The sequence below is a fragment of the Pseudopodoces humilis genome, chromosome 29, assembly GCF_049639895.1.
Source record: "Pseudopodoces humilis isolate 2021_Gansu_Grassland_sample_001 chromosome 29, ASM4963989v1, whole genome shotgun sequence".
Taxonomy (NCBI): Eukaryota; Metazoa; Chordata; class Aves; order Passeriformes; family Paridae; genus Pseudopodoces; species Pseudopodoces humilis.
Genome location: NC_142228.1, coordinates 103,237 through 117,513, shown reverse-complemented (window position 1 = coordinate 117,513; position 14,277 = coordinate 103,237). Strand labels below are relative to the sequence as shown.

Genomic DNA, 14,277 nt, shown 5'->3' with positions numbered 1-14,277 from the left:
CTGACATTTGCTTTTTGGAGAAGAAAACCCATGGTACATCATAGCCATCAGTTTATGCCTTGGGTTACAGCAACCTGAACAGCCTTAAATCCCCAGGGATGAAAACAGAGAAAGCAAAAGTTGCCTTCCCCATCCCATTAAAAACTTGTTACTGGGATGAATCCTTGTCACACTCAAGCACTGGGATTCCTCTACTGCTTCCCTGCTTAAAATAATTGATTTAACAAAAAACAGCAGAGACAATCTCCCAGTCTATCTCACTATGATTTTGGAACACTGGGAACAGACAGTGGGCTGTAATGTGTCCCCCAGCACAGGGCCAGGAATGTCTTCGATATTTCAGCCCAGTGCCAAGACTAGGGCTATTAAAATTAAACAGAAGTTTAGGATTTCCAGCTGGAACAAAGAGCTGCTGTTTGTAACAGCCCAGATTGATGCAATTTCACAGCAATAGCTGCAAAATGCATCATTTCAGACAAGAACACCCCCCCACACCCCCCCCTTGCATATGCAATGGCATGAAAATATTTCTGAGTAGTGATGGTTTACTTTTTCACATCTCCCTCTCCTTTTAAAAGCAGCACAGCAACTCAGGTAGGATCAGAAACAAATTTTAAAAAGTTGAAACACTGCTGCTGTTCTCATGCAACTGTCACAAAAAGGGAAAAAAAACCAAAACAAAACAAAGCGCAGGAGGAAAATATGTAGTGCTACAAGGGTTTTAAAAGTGTGTCTGGAAAACAATTTGATTCTGTTCCTACAATAAAGTTGAATGTTTTGGATGCAATCACTGCAAATTACACAGCCTTGGCAAGCTGCTGCCTCCGAACATATGGAAATTTGGTCTGTCAAACTTTGTTTTCTTCACTTACTGCCTGCTAATGCACTTCTAGAACTGCCTCAGCAGCCAGGAGGATTTCATTACAGACTGCCATCCAAAGCTCACAAACCCACTTTGGGGGCTCATGTGTTTGGTACATAGCCCAGTACCAGGTCGAGTAGGTTGGGTGAAAACCCAGCCTGTGCCTTCAAGCTCCCCATTTCCTCACCCTAAGATGGTGGGCTCAAAAATAACTCCTAGAGAACAGGAAAGTTTCATGTATGGCCAAAAGAAACCCCTCCTCTATGCACAGAGGAGAATAAACCAGTCTCATGGGCAAAGAAACAGTCTGAAAATATCTCAAATGAGCTTTCTCAGCCATTTACTCATCTGTGCAACAAAAAATGATGGGCTGAAGCATTAGCCTGGTGATCTACTGCAGACTCGGGACTGACACAGTGACATCTTAAGCACGTGGTGGAAGACTGAGCTCAGATTAAAAGTGGGATGTAAATTGAAGGGTGGGCCGAAATCCCAAGGACATGGAACAAGTCAAGCAGGAATAAGCAAAACAGTAAAATGTCAGTCCTGGCTACTTTTCCCATTGCTAATGTCTTGTTCGTGTAATTTGCCACAAAGAGCCACAGAAATTTCCCCTCTCAAAAGGCCTTTTAGAAATCAAAGAGCTGCCTGAATACGGGCATTGTGAGCATCCCTACAAGCGCTGGCTGAGCTGGTGGCCCCGTCACTGCACTAGGCTCCCTCCACACTGGCACACTGCAGAATGCAACGGGGAACTGTAATCCCTGGCCTTGATCAAAAAAAATAAGGAAAAAAAGTAGTAGTCCATAAAATTTCTCATTTTAAGTAACTTATCTAAGTATTAATCCTGATGAGACCAGGTGAGAGCTGGGGGTATTCATCCTGGAGAAGAGACAAGAGAAGGCTCTGGGATGACCTTATTGAAGCCTTTCAGTGCCTAAAAGGGCTCCAAGAGAGCAGGAGAGGGACTTTGGACAAGGGCTTGAAGGGACAGGACAAGGGGGAATGGCCAGAGGGCAGGGTTGGATGAGACACTGGGAAGGAATTGTTCCCTGGCAGGGTGGGCAGGCCCTGGCACAGGTGCCCAGAGCAGCTGTGGCTGCCCCTGGATCCCTGGCAGTGCCCAAGGCCAGGCCGGACATTGGGGCTGGAGCAGCCTGGGACAGTGGGAGCTGTCCCTGCCATGGCTGGGGTGGCTCTGGCTTTAAGGTTCTTTTCAGCCCAAACCATCCTGGGATTCTGGTTTTCAAATGGACATGGATGCGGTGGCTGCTGCCCAAGGGCCCCGCTGTGCTCCTACCTCGCAGGTCCTGCTGTGCCCGGGCGCTGGCCACGCTCTGCCGCGGCATCCGCAGTGATGTGCGCAGGGGAGTGTGTCTCTGCTCATCCAGGTAAGCCAGATCTTCCAGGTGGGCTGAGCTGGTGGCTGCCATGAGAAAGCAAAGAAGTACATCACACCCGGCATTTGGATCTCACACTCTGGTTATTTCATTTTTCAGTTTTTAATGAAAATACATGGAGATGTAAGTACCTTGAGACAATAGAGCTGACACGAACCAAGTACCATTTCCCCTAGGAAGAAGTACATTGTTTTGGTGACTTTTTCTCATGCCTCACTGGCATTTGCTCTGGTCTGTTCTCCTGTTGGTGTTTCCAAATAAAAGAAGATATATGGAAAATGGAGACATGGACTCTCTTGTACCTGGTCTCAGTTCTGCCAATCACAAACTCAGTCATGTCTGTGCAAAGCTGACAGAGACAACATTTCCTATGCGTTAAAGACAACTCACTGGTGCAGTTTATGCTGAAGCCTGCCATCTCTTCACTGAAGGGGCAGGGACACCTCCCACTGGCCCAGGCTGCTCCCAGCCCTGTCCAGCCTGGCCTGGGACACTGCCAGGGATCCAGGGACAGCCACAGCTGCTCTGGGCACCTGTGCCAGGGCCTGCCCACCCTCACAGGGGAAGACTTGTGTGTAAGAACTGCTCCTAGTTGTAAACTGCTAAGTGACAGCAGGGACACAACACATTCAGTGACTGCACTTTGTAAGCTGCTATAAAAATGGGTATTTTTGTGCTGTTTTGTAAGATACTTGGGGAGAACCTTAAAAAAAAAAGCCAAAAAGAAAAAAAAGGAGGGAAAAAAAAACCAAACCAGCAGGTATTAAGTGCTGCTATGCTTTGCTTCCCAACCGACCATGTATAAATTCAACTGCATTTAAAAAAAAAAATAAGTGAAGAAGAGCCTGTTTTAGCAAAGCTGTGAATTCATGATTACCTTAAAATGTGGAATACCATGGAATACCACTAAAAGAAAGGCAGTTTTTTGTCCCACTCCCAGCTACACTGTCTCCACACTGACTGATGACCTTGAGGCTCAAAATTAATATACCTATTTTCTGGTGGGTTAATTTTCAGTTGGATTAGTCAACTAATCTGGTTTATCAAGTGCTTACCCAACCAGTGTGTCACTGGAGCAAGGACATGGAATTGGTAGCTCAGCATTAAGTTTTTGAGCAATGTTACATTTGCAGACATACTTAAATCAACCCTGAAGCTACACTTGGTTTCCCTTTCCCATCATTCAGGCACAATGATAATGAAGTTAAACTGTTTGGGAAAACCACCCATATAAATCCATTACCTAAACCCCATCATTTTCAGGTGCCATAAGCATATAGGAGCCAATATGTGATATTTTGATGATAAAACATTAAGCCAAATCTCGAATTCTCATTGTGGTTACTTCCATGATTTAACCTCAGGGATATCTGATTGTTGGGTGAGAATCATGAATTAATGGCCTTGTCTGTACATAATATATGTGTTGTAGAGTTAGAATAGATGTAAATTTTGGTAATAAGTTGATGATATGGGGATAAGGGGTGGAATGTCCTGGGGTGACTTTATGATACTGGTATCCCCAATTGCCTGGTTTATATTACATATTAAGTTCTGCACCTTTAAGACCGGCTCTGAGAGCAAAGGGGGGAAGAAGAAGCTGCAGTTTGTGTTGAAGGAAAACATCACTCCCTTGCATCCTGCTCCTGGACTGTGGTACCTGCAGCACGGACAGACAGCGGGACAGAGCTTCTCTTTTACTGTTAGTTAGTTTTAGCTAGCTGAGGCAGAGGAGCTCCCTGGACTTTTTTTCATTTTTTTCTTGGATCTGTTCAAACCTGCTTTGGGCTGAAAAACACCCAGACAAACCCCAGGAGCTCAGGCCTGTGGTCCACCGGGGCCTGGGCCTCGGCACTTTCCTGCACCGGAGGGACTGATAAGAACCTGAACGAGAAAAGCTACACCACATGAAAAGGACTTCCTTGATTTGCCATCTCATCGAACAGCAAGAAGTTTTATTGTTTAATATTATTTAATTTCTATTAAAAAAACAGTTTTTTCCACTTCTCTCCAAGGAACCTTTTTTCCCCGAACCAGTTGGGGGCAGGGGCTGTCTGATTTTTTCTTTTCTGGGGGAACCCAATTTGGAGGTTCTCTCCCAAATTTGCTCTAAACTAGGACAAACGTGAACTGTGTTAGCTGACACAGCACTTCAAAACAGCAAAATCTCTACTAAAAAATAAACATCCAGAAGGAAAAGTTGTTCCTGAACTTTACTGCATGGTTTCCTCTTGAAATACTATTTGCCTCTAAGTGCACCAAGCAAGTCAGCAGCTTCCAAAGACAATTACATCAACACACATGTATTTAAATTTATGATGCCCAGCCTACTCTGTTTGCCTTGAAAGGTGTTTACATAATGTCATTTATAAGGAATTAATCTAAAGCAAGCAGAGTTTTCAAGTTTTTTTCTCTCCCCTCTCTCCAGTCTGAAATCTCAGGTTTTCAGACTGTGCTGCACCTCCATGCTCTGGAGGTTTACTTCACCATCTGTAAATTTCATTTCTACACCGCTTTTAGGTCTGTGACCGGCCAAAGTGAGATTAAAAAGGAAAACTAATCCAGTTATGCAATGCAGCCTGGTTCACCAAGGGATGCTGATTTAACAGAAAACATCCCAGGCTCTATGGGGTACCTCTCAGAATTGTCTCTGGGTTTTCTGGAGCAGCGTCCACCAGGACTCAGAATTCTTAGTGTGAATTTCTCCACATGTCTACACAGACACATAGACAACACATTCTACCCCAGAGAAGTTACCCACAAAGGAAAAAAAAATAAAAATGGGGCAATAAAGGAATGGGGAGTAACTCTAAGCAAGCAGCTTTCCAGCAAAGCTTTAGTATTTCTAATCCCATCACTGTTTTTTTGCCCTGCTGTTACCAGATTCAGGGGAATGAAGGTAAAAGACATCAATAAGGTATGGCACAGCATCATTTAGAAATGTTTTGAAGAGCAGACATGAATTTAAATGAAAATAATGTTGATTTTATGCCAAGACAAAAAATGTCAGTCACTAGCAAATGCCAGGTGCTGTGAGGTGTGAGATGTTTGGGACACAGTCCACCGGGAGAGACAGGACCCAGAGCAAATCTGTAGACAGGAAGTACCACCATTCTCTTAACCCCAGAGCTCTTAAGCTCTTCAGAGAATATCAGACACTTGATTTTACTTGCAATGAATCCTTTGAAATAGCAGAAATAGCCATTATGTCTTGGCACCTTAAAACCAAGACATTTGCATTGTAATGACAGTAAAGAATCTGTTTTTTTTTTTCCTTTTTAAACATATTCTCCTGTAATCTTGTTGTATAATTTTGTAAGAAAGGGACCATAAATTGCTGAAATAACCATTAAACACCATCAGAAACAGGTTTCCACGGAGGAATTTTCCATTTAGAAACAGTAAGTCAAACAAAAAAACGATTTTTGTCATTCTTAGGATGATGACTCCAGGAAGGAGATTCCTGGATAAGGAAACAGTTGTGACATCTGTGTGCTGTGTCTGGCTCTGACCTAAACGCACAAACATTAATTTCTTACCTGCTACTGAATTTGGCCGTGGCATAAGGTAAAGGGGAATTGACTGCACTGACTGGGACAGGACCGTCTCCAGGTTCCTCTCGGGGATTTTGTTGAGGCTGTAGGTGGAGGCTGACATGTTCTCGTCCACGCGGTACAGGCAGGAGTCCATGCTGGATTTCTGGGATTGCCACTGTTTAAGATTTCCCCCAGATCCAAGTTCCTTACTGCTTTCCCCTCCATATTTAGTACGTTCCACATTCTCAGAGTAACTTGTCAACGTAGCTTGAAGGAAGAAATTATAACAAAATGAGTAACAAAGCAAGAGTGGCTTGAACACATGCTGCTCAATGCCAAGCTGAGACACGCAAGAGCCAAAAATTATCTTCATCATATTTTCCACATTCACATAAATCAGAGATTATGGATTTTAGTTTAATGATAGTGTTTCTGCTTACGACTTCTAAAAGAACATTTAAGCTCTAATGTTTTGGCTCATATCATTAAAAGCCATTTGTAATTACAAAGAGTATTAAAAATTCTCTGCTGCATTGTATTCAAATACACCATTCCAGAAATAATAGAAATTATTTAGGAGGAAACATTGTCATGGCTCCTCATGTCTTTTAATTGGCATCATAGTTTCTACCTTTCCATTTCCAGGAAATGTCTGCAGAACTTTGCAAGGTCTGACACTAAGAAGCCTCCACTGAACCTGCCTGAACAACCAGCTTCCATGGATTAGTTTGGTTCAGAAACCGAAGCCCTTATCTCATTTGACTGACAGTAAGTTTTTATGAACTGCAATCCACTCAGTTTCCCCTATATAATTTTATTTAACAGGTGAGGATTTTTGCTGGGAAGTGACAATACTCAATTGATCCAGAACATCCCCATGTTCTCCCCATTTGTATTTTCTCTTCTGGATTCCAGCGTAGTTACCCACAGCTGTAAATCTCTTTAGACTATTGACTTTCCTCTCATCTTTAGTCCCCAATACATTAATTCAAGGTCATAATCTTAGTCACTGAGACAAGGTCCCAACACCCACACCAGCTTATCTGAGTATGTTAGAGAAACAAAGAATGGCTTGGGTTGGAAGTGACCTTACATACCATCCAGTTCCACCCCCTGCCATGGGCAGGGACACCTGCTCCAAGCTCCATCTCCAACCTGGCCTCGGGCACTTCCAGGAACAGGGCAGGAGCAACCTGGGATAGTGGAAGCCACAGCTTCTCTGGGAAACCTGTTCTTTATCCACCCTAACAACAGCTTCAATCTTCACCCCTATTTCTATGGCTTGGCCAGTATTGGGTTTTTTTTCTAGGGAGTGGGTTCAGTATCTTTGCGTCCCATCCAATGCTTCAAAATTTAGTTACCTGCAACGTATTTTGAAATTTAAAACCAACACATGCAACTGCTAAGAACTGATATTTACTTCTTGGCATTTATACTCAGGCTTGGTGTCAGGTAAACATATTTATGATTTAAGATAAAAAAATTACTTTTACACACTTTCACTGTTCACACACTTGCTCCCTCAAATTGTCTAAGAAATATGTTTGAAATGATTCTCTATAAAAAAACTCCATTTCAAAGACTGAGTTTGCAGAGCAAGGCATGCCAAGTTTTTTGTTCACAGAAAACAACCCCATTGATCCTATTAGAATCCATTACTTTTAAAAGCCTATCTCAGTATATGTCTAATTAGTCTTTGTAGAAAAAAATCAGCAGCTGACATCAGTCATCTTCCAACACATCAAACTGAGAAAAAACAAAACAACCATGTGTCAAAATAAGTTTTCTCTAAGTGAAACAAGAAAAAAGAAAAAAAAAAGAGCTATTAAGTCCTGCTGCCCCTTTTTCTAATCAACAATTTGTGTTCATTTTAAAGATAATTTTCTCTGGTTTACACTAAAACTGTTTTATGTGCAAACTCGTTATTGAATCAGGTATTTAGGAAGGTTCCCTGTGGATTAATTTACCTGCTGAACAGCCCTGGGTAATCTAAGTGCTTCTACACATGCTGAAGTGATGGCTCTATGGATTTAGTCTCTTCTAGGAGCTATTATAAACCAAAATAATTTTAATTTTAGTTAAAAAGCAAAAGCATCAGGTTAGCTGCAAGTCAGCAACATGAATGGACACACTGAGCTGACACATCTCCCATAGTGTCACCCCTAGAGCTGCTCACCTTCACAGTGACAACTGGAGAAAGCACATTTCAGAAAGGTAATTTCAGAAAATTTTCATTACCTGCAACTACTAAGATGCAGAGTGATATTCAGGGGAGAAAAGTTGTGAACGCCAAATTGGCAGATAAATACAATGGAAGTGCAAAGATCTGGCCAGCCCTGAAATGGTCAGGGAGTTGGATCAGGTGATCGTTGTAGGTCCCTTCACACTGAAATATTCTATTCTATTCTATTCTATTCTATTCTATTCTATTCTATTCTATTCTATTCTATTCTATTCTATTCTATTCTATTCTATTCTATTCCTACTCCTACTCCTACTCCTACTCCTACTCCTACTCCTACTCCTACTCCTATCCCATCCCACTACCATTCCTATTCCCTTCTTTCCCATTCCATTTCTTTCTGCCAGGATGAGAGGAAACAGCCTCAGGCTGCAACCAAGGAAGGTGAAGGCTGGATATTAGGGAAAATGTCTTCATTGAAAGGATGGTGAAGTCCTGGAACAGGCTGTCCAGGCCAGTGAGATAGAGGCACCATCCCTGGAAACATTCAAAAAAACACGTGGATGTGATACCTGGGGACAGTGCAAGGGCACTGGAAGTAGCTGGTCTTTAAAGGTCCCTTCCAACACAAACCACTCTATAATTCTATTGTTTTTAAAAATAAGGACACCTCATTAATCAAAAGCTAAAAAAATAATTGCAATCTTTGAGTTGAACTGACCAGTCTCCAAGGGACCCAGCACATCAGGGCACAGATGGGACGCACTGGGGGTGCCATGGTAGGAACCCACAGGCACACAAGAGGCTACAGGAGAACCCTTGAAGTTCTTCAACTGCTAAATCCAGACAAAAAAGCACAACCCTGGTGAAAAAAAACCAGAACCTCGCTGTGCATAGGCCCTGCTCCATTGGATCACCCCAACCACAGTGCGTGCTGGCAGCTGCTGGGAGCAAACAAGATACTGCAGGGATGGAGAAGGAAGGGGCAGTGAGTCACACACAGAACAGGAGAAACCTGACATGCACAAATAGCTGAGGTTCTCTACAGCACTGAAGTAATACCACAGGGACATAAGTATAGACAAGTGTGCATACAGATCTATATATTTATAGATACATAGCTGTATCTCCAGTCTCCACTGGCACAGTCTCACGCTATTTAACATGAGCACAGACAGAATTCAAGGCATCCAGATCATCTGACTGCTGGAAAACACATAATGAATGCTATCCCATGGAAAGCCCCTTGGATGAGTGCGCAGGCAGTGCGGTGCCCGTCTGCAACCCTGTCTGCAGCTTTTTCCTGGGATTTGCTGAATCTCTGTCCCCATGATCCCATCCCACCCACAGCACCAGCACTACCTGCAACAGCCTCAAGCAGCTTTGAAGGCACATGGACTGTGGTGCTAGGAGGGAACACACTCCAGAAGTGCTGGAGTCATTTCACAATCCCACCCTGCTTTAAGTAGTCAAGATTTACTCTTGTGTTTCCTCTGTCAAACTTTCCTTTTCCAGCGTGGCTTGTTGCTTTTGGAAACAAAAGCTCCGATTATAACTTTTTGCAAATAACATGGGTAAAATATTTTTATTTCTTTGGGGAAACAACAGAGCTGTACCGAAGCAGCAGCAGCCCCCCACAACAGCAGCTCAGCACTACAGACAGCACTACACTTCTCAAGACAGTTTTGTGTATTTACAGGCCACAAATATTATTTCTCATTCAGTTGCAAGCTGGCCTGTGCCCTGGGAGGTTTTCAACTGAATGCACCTCTAGTCAAACACACAAGGGAATTTTTAACATTCCATCTAATTCTCCTCAAGACAAAGATCATGCCTGAGAAACATCAACCTTTACATTCACCTTCTTGCTGTAACTGTGGGAGAGCAGTTTTTGTAGGTCCCATGTGACAATGACCAACAGCTGTAACATTAATTACATGTAAAGATTTATAGTGCCTCAAGTAAGATACAGGGATTTTGTTGATTTAAAGAAATAACTGCAGCAAAGCAATGAGCTTTCCTATGATACACTGCAATGAGCTACAAACCCAGCCTGAATTAACCTCATTTCACTTCAGCACCACTTGCCTAATTCCATTAGAAATGTCCCAGCTAACACGTACAAGTTGGCAAGGAGTGAAATAAATTTTTTACCCTAATCTACATAAGCCTCCATAAACTCAGCCACAGGATACACCTAAATATAGCCACATCACCCGAGACTGCTCCAGCTGCCAAACAGAAAAATATGGCAGGCAGAAAGTGTAAGTCCAAACTATTCCTAAGGGAAACCTTGGGCAGTCACATGCGGTCAGTGCCCCAACAACCTTGGCACACCTTTAGAACATTATTCTCTGCTGGACACCACCAGGCAGTGAGTTTATGGCACCTCCACACAAAAAAACCCAAACCCAAAAAGCCCGAGGTCTGTCCTCAACAAGGCTTGAGGCCAAAATCCACACCACTTTCTGGATGTTTAACTTCTCTTTCAAAAATGGTCTCAAATAGGATAAAAAAAAAAAAAATAAAAGGGAAAAAAAAAAATATCACTGATTTAATTCATATAAACAATCCTGCAAATAGACAGAGATTAAACAGGTAAAGCCATTTCTGTGTCAGGCCTAGGGGTGTTATAAATTATGGTGAGCACAGAAAAGGTCTCAAAACAAAATGAAAAATACCTCAACAGTAACATCACCTGACCCTAAATCTATTCTGTGCTAGATCTGAATTCCCTGCTGCACCAGCTGACAAGCAGGAAGAGGAATGGGATGAGGAATAGGATAAAGAATGGGATGACAAATGGGATGATTGCATTGCAGAGCTATCATGGCTGCTACTCAGGCTAGAAATGCAGGGTCTGGGTAAAACAGCGCTGCAACAGAGCGAGACCCTCCCACCTCCTGAGCCCAACTCCCTGCAAACACTGTGAGACAGAACAGCTCAGCAAAACTTCAGCTTAGAAACTGCTTTGATTACTTACGGAAACAAAGTAATTAATGTTGTAAAGCACAGTCCACTACTATGAACATGAAAAATATCTGTTAAAAAGGTCCCAACTCTAATACAGAGATAGCAACCTTAACAATCTTTACCAAAACATCAACCTGTCCCCCTGCCTATTATTTACACATACCCCTTTTACAGAGCACAGACACAGGCACATCTGGAGTGACATCTCTGCAACAGAGAGGCACAAAAATTAGAGGCAGCAGCTTATGGAACTGCAGGAATGGCCATAAGCCACTGGCTCTTAACCTTGCCCAGCCTGACTCTTTATGCTGAGCTTTCTCTCTACAAACATGTTCCTACAAAAACACATGAAGGGGCTGGACCGTGTCCAGAGAAGGCAACAGAGCTTGGGAAGGGATCTGGAGGTCAAGTCTGATGAGGAACAGCTGAGGGAGCTGGGGCAACTCAGCCAGGATAAAAAGAAACTCGGAGAGACCTTACTGTTCTCTACATCTACCTGAAAGGAGTAGTTGGTACCTGAAAGGTGGGGAACTGGCAAGGCATTGGGTGTGTGGTGGTGAGCAACTGATCTGGCTCGAGAGCTGATGAGAAACTTGAAAAGTTAGCTCCCTTTTCTCCTCCTGAACCATCATCCCCATCACCTAAAATATGAAGGTGCATTAGTGAACAAAAGCTCACTAGTCACTGAGATGAGGCATTTTTCAGGACACTCCTCTTTGGGGAATGAGCCCAACTAGAAGCCATTGAGAGTAAAAAAAAGATCTGTAATTCTAAGAAATGTTATTCATTATTAACAGAGCATTTCATAATACTGATGAGAATGTCAGAATTCAAATGCTTTAACTGTAAGATCACAAAAATATTTAACCTGAGTTAAATTTATCTTGACACGCCTTTTGAGCTGCTCTTTGTTCCCTTCTCAAAGCAGATGAAGTTGGAAATAAATCCATCTTGTTTCATTGTCAGCAGCATATATTCTGCTTAGCAGCATCTATTTTGCTTATCAGGCGCTTAGGCAAATTTATTAACAAACCTATTTTTAACAAACAAACACATACATGTGTAGAAGGCAGGATCTTGATAAAAGCTCAGGAATAAGAGAAAAAAAATAGCAAAGAAAGAGTAATTCAAAGAAGCTATAGGACAGGGACTCCCAGTAGGGGATAGAGCTCCTTTATATGTTATTTTCCATCAAATAAATCCACAAAATCTAAGTGAAGGCATCTGGTCCATACGGTACAGGACCTGTACAATTCACTGTAGCAGGGGGACCAGAGGATTTCCACTGCTCACTGCTTTCCCTTTTAAGCTGCTCTTCCTTCTTACCTGTGTCCCTGCACAGGATGATCCCCTGACAATCCAGCATGGAACAGAGTACAGATCATACCAGGGAAAAAGTGTGCCCCCGTTTCAACTTGAGGTGTATGAACACACTTCTACAGGAAGATGCAACATGGAAAACAGCCCTTCCTTAGGAGATTGCTGCTAATGACAAACTGCTGCTTGAACATCATTTGGATAAGCTTTGCATACTAGCAAGAAAAGTTTGCTGTTTATTTCAAAGGATTGATAAGACTGGTGGAGGTTTCCCTGTATTCTGCTGCATTCCAGCAGCAAAGCTTCCAAGCTCACACTGGAGGGCTGTGAGGTCAAAGTTTCCTCAGAGCAGCACATGATTCTTTGACCAGTTTTCTTTTCAGTAGCAGATTTTTTTAACATCAACAGCTGGCTGCTTTTACACAGTGAGAGCCAAAAAATCCTGGAAGGTATTCAGAGGTTACAGTCAGGTCAGGATTTTCACCAGCCATTCTGTTTTACATGGAAAGGTTTCTGTGGCATCCAGAAGAAAGGGCTGACTTGCTCCTACCTCTCCTCTTGGCTTACCTTCTCCCCCATTCCCCACTGCTTTTCTTTTACAAATAAAGAATATCTGAATGTGAAGATCTGGATCTTATAACTTTTTTTTTATCCTTTCAACCTTTGCTCAGCTCTTAGAACCAACTGACAGCTTGGGCAGACACAGGACCCAGCTGGAATCAAACATCCACTCACTACTCACTGTGACCCTCCAGCCCAGCCGAGCTTTGGGGCTGGATGTGGGAGAAGGTGGAACTCTGATGGTGGGACATGCTGAGCAGGGAGGCGAGGGGGTGGGATTCTGCAGTGACTTTTCCCAGGATTCATTAACCTACTTTGGCACACAGCTCAGAATAGCTCACCCATTTGCATTTTAAGATCATGCAGGCAGAAGTTCTGCAAGGGTTGCTGTGGCATCCAAGAGCTGAACTAAGCCCAGACTCCCTGATTAGCCAAGCAAAATGTTAACCACTAGTGCAACTAACTTCCCTAAATTATCAACCTGCCTTTTTTTACTTTTTTAAAAAATACTACATATATTGTTGGCAAAATAAAATCTTCTTAAGCTGGGGAAATACTCAACCTAGAACATGTGGCAAAGACACCCAAGTGACGATCATCCTGTTTGATGTCATACAAACAAAAATGTTTTCCCATTGTGACTGCAGAGCTACTGAACAGAATTAACCTGTATATGTTATTTTCTCCAGATTCCTTACACTTGCAACCCACAGATCACTCAAATGGAAACCTGCTACAGCACCTACAGAAATTCACTGAAATTTGTGATAATTTAGTTCAGATCCTACCCAAGGCTTTCTCTTGCACAATTTAAACCATTAAAGTTCCAAAAGTAAATTAATTGAAGCGAAGTTATCAACTTCATACATCCTAATTTTCACCAACTACTATGTAGTTTTACCTATGAGGAATGGAAGATGGAGGGGCACAGATCACCTTGGTCACTGCACTATTAACCTGAATTATGCAAAAACATCCCCTTAATTAGCAAACATAGATAAATAATATTATCTAAATAGAGCACTGCATCCAGCTCTGGGGTTCCCAAGGGACATGAAACAGCTGGGGTGAGTCCAGAGGTAGTCACTGAATTGATGACATGCCTGGAATCCCTCTGCTCTGGAGCCAAGCTGGGAGAGCAGGGGTTATTCAGACTGGAGAACAGAAGGCTCCAGGGAGAGCTCAGAGCCCCTTCAAGTGTCCACAGGGGCTCCAGGAGAACTGGAGAGGGACCTGGGACAAGATCCTGGACTGACAGGACACAGGGAACGGCTTCCCACTGCCAGAGGGCAGGGATAGATGGGATAGTGGGAAGGAATTGTTCCCTGCACAGGTGGGGAAGCCCTGGCACAGGTGCCCAGAGCAGCTGGGGCTGCCCCTGGATCCCTGGCAGTGCCCAAGGCCAGGCTGGACACTGGGGCTTAGAGTGACGTGTGATAGTGGAAA

At 43.1% G+C, this 14,277-nt stretch overlaps 1 protein-coding gene across 11 annotated transcripts in view; it reads right to left on the bottom strand.

The window, feature by feature from the left end:
* The window catches only part of TANC2 (tetratricopeptide repeat, ankyrin repeat and coiled-coil containing 2), a 164,137-nt gene that overhangs the window by 62,025 nt on the left and 87,835 nt on the right, over positions 1 to 14,277 (bottom strand). For all 11 annotated transcript variants that reach the window (XM_088067949.1, XM_014261032.2, XM_014261034.2 and 8 more), the window contains 2 exons: positions 5,802 to 6,065; positions 2,163 to 2,288 (listed from right to left, as the gene is read on the bottom strand). In XM_088067949.1, the coding sequence (XP_087924075.1) occupies positions 2,163 to 2,288; positions 5,802 to 6,065 (390 nt within the window). The remainder of the gene's footprint in view (positions 1 to 2,162; positions 2,289 to 5,801; positions 6,066 to 14,277) is intronic.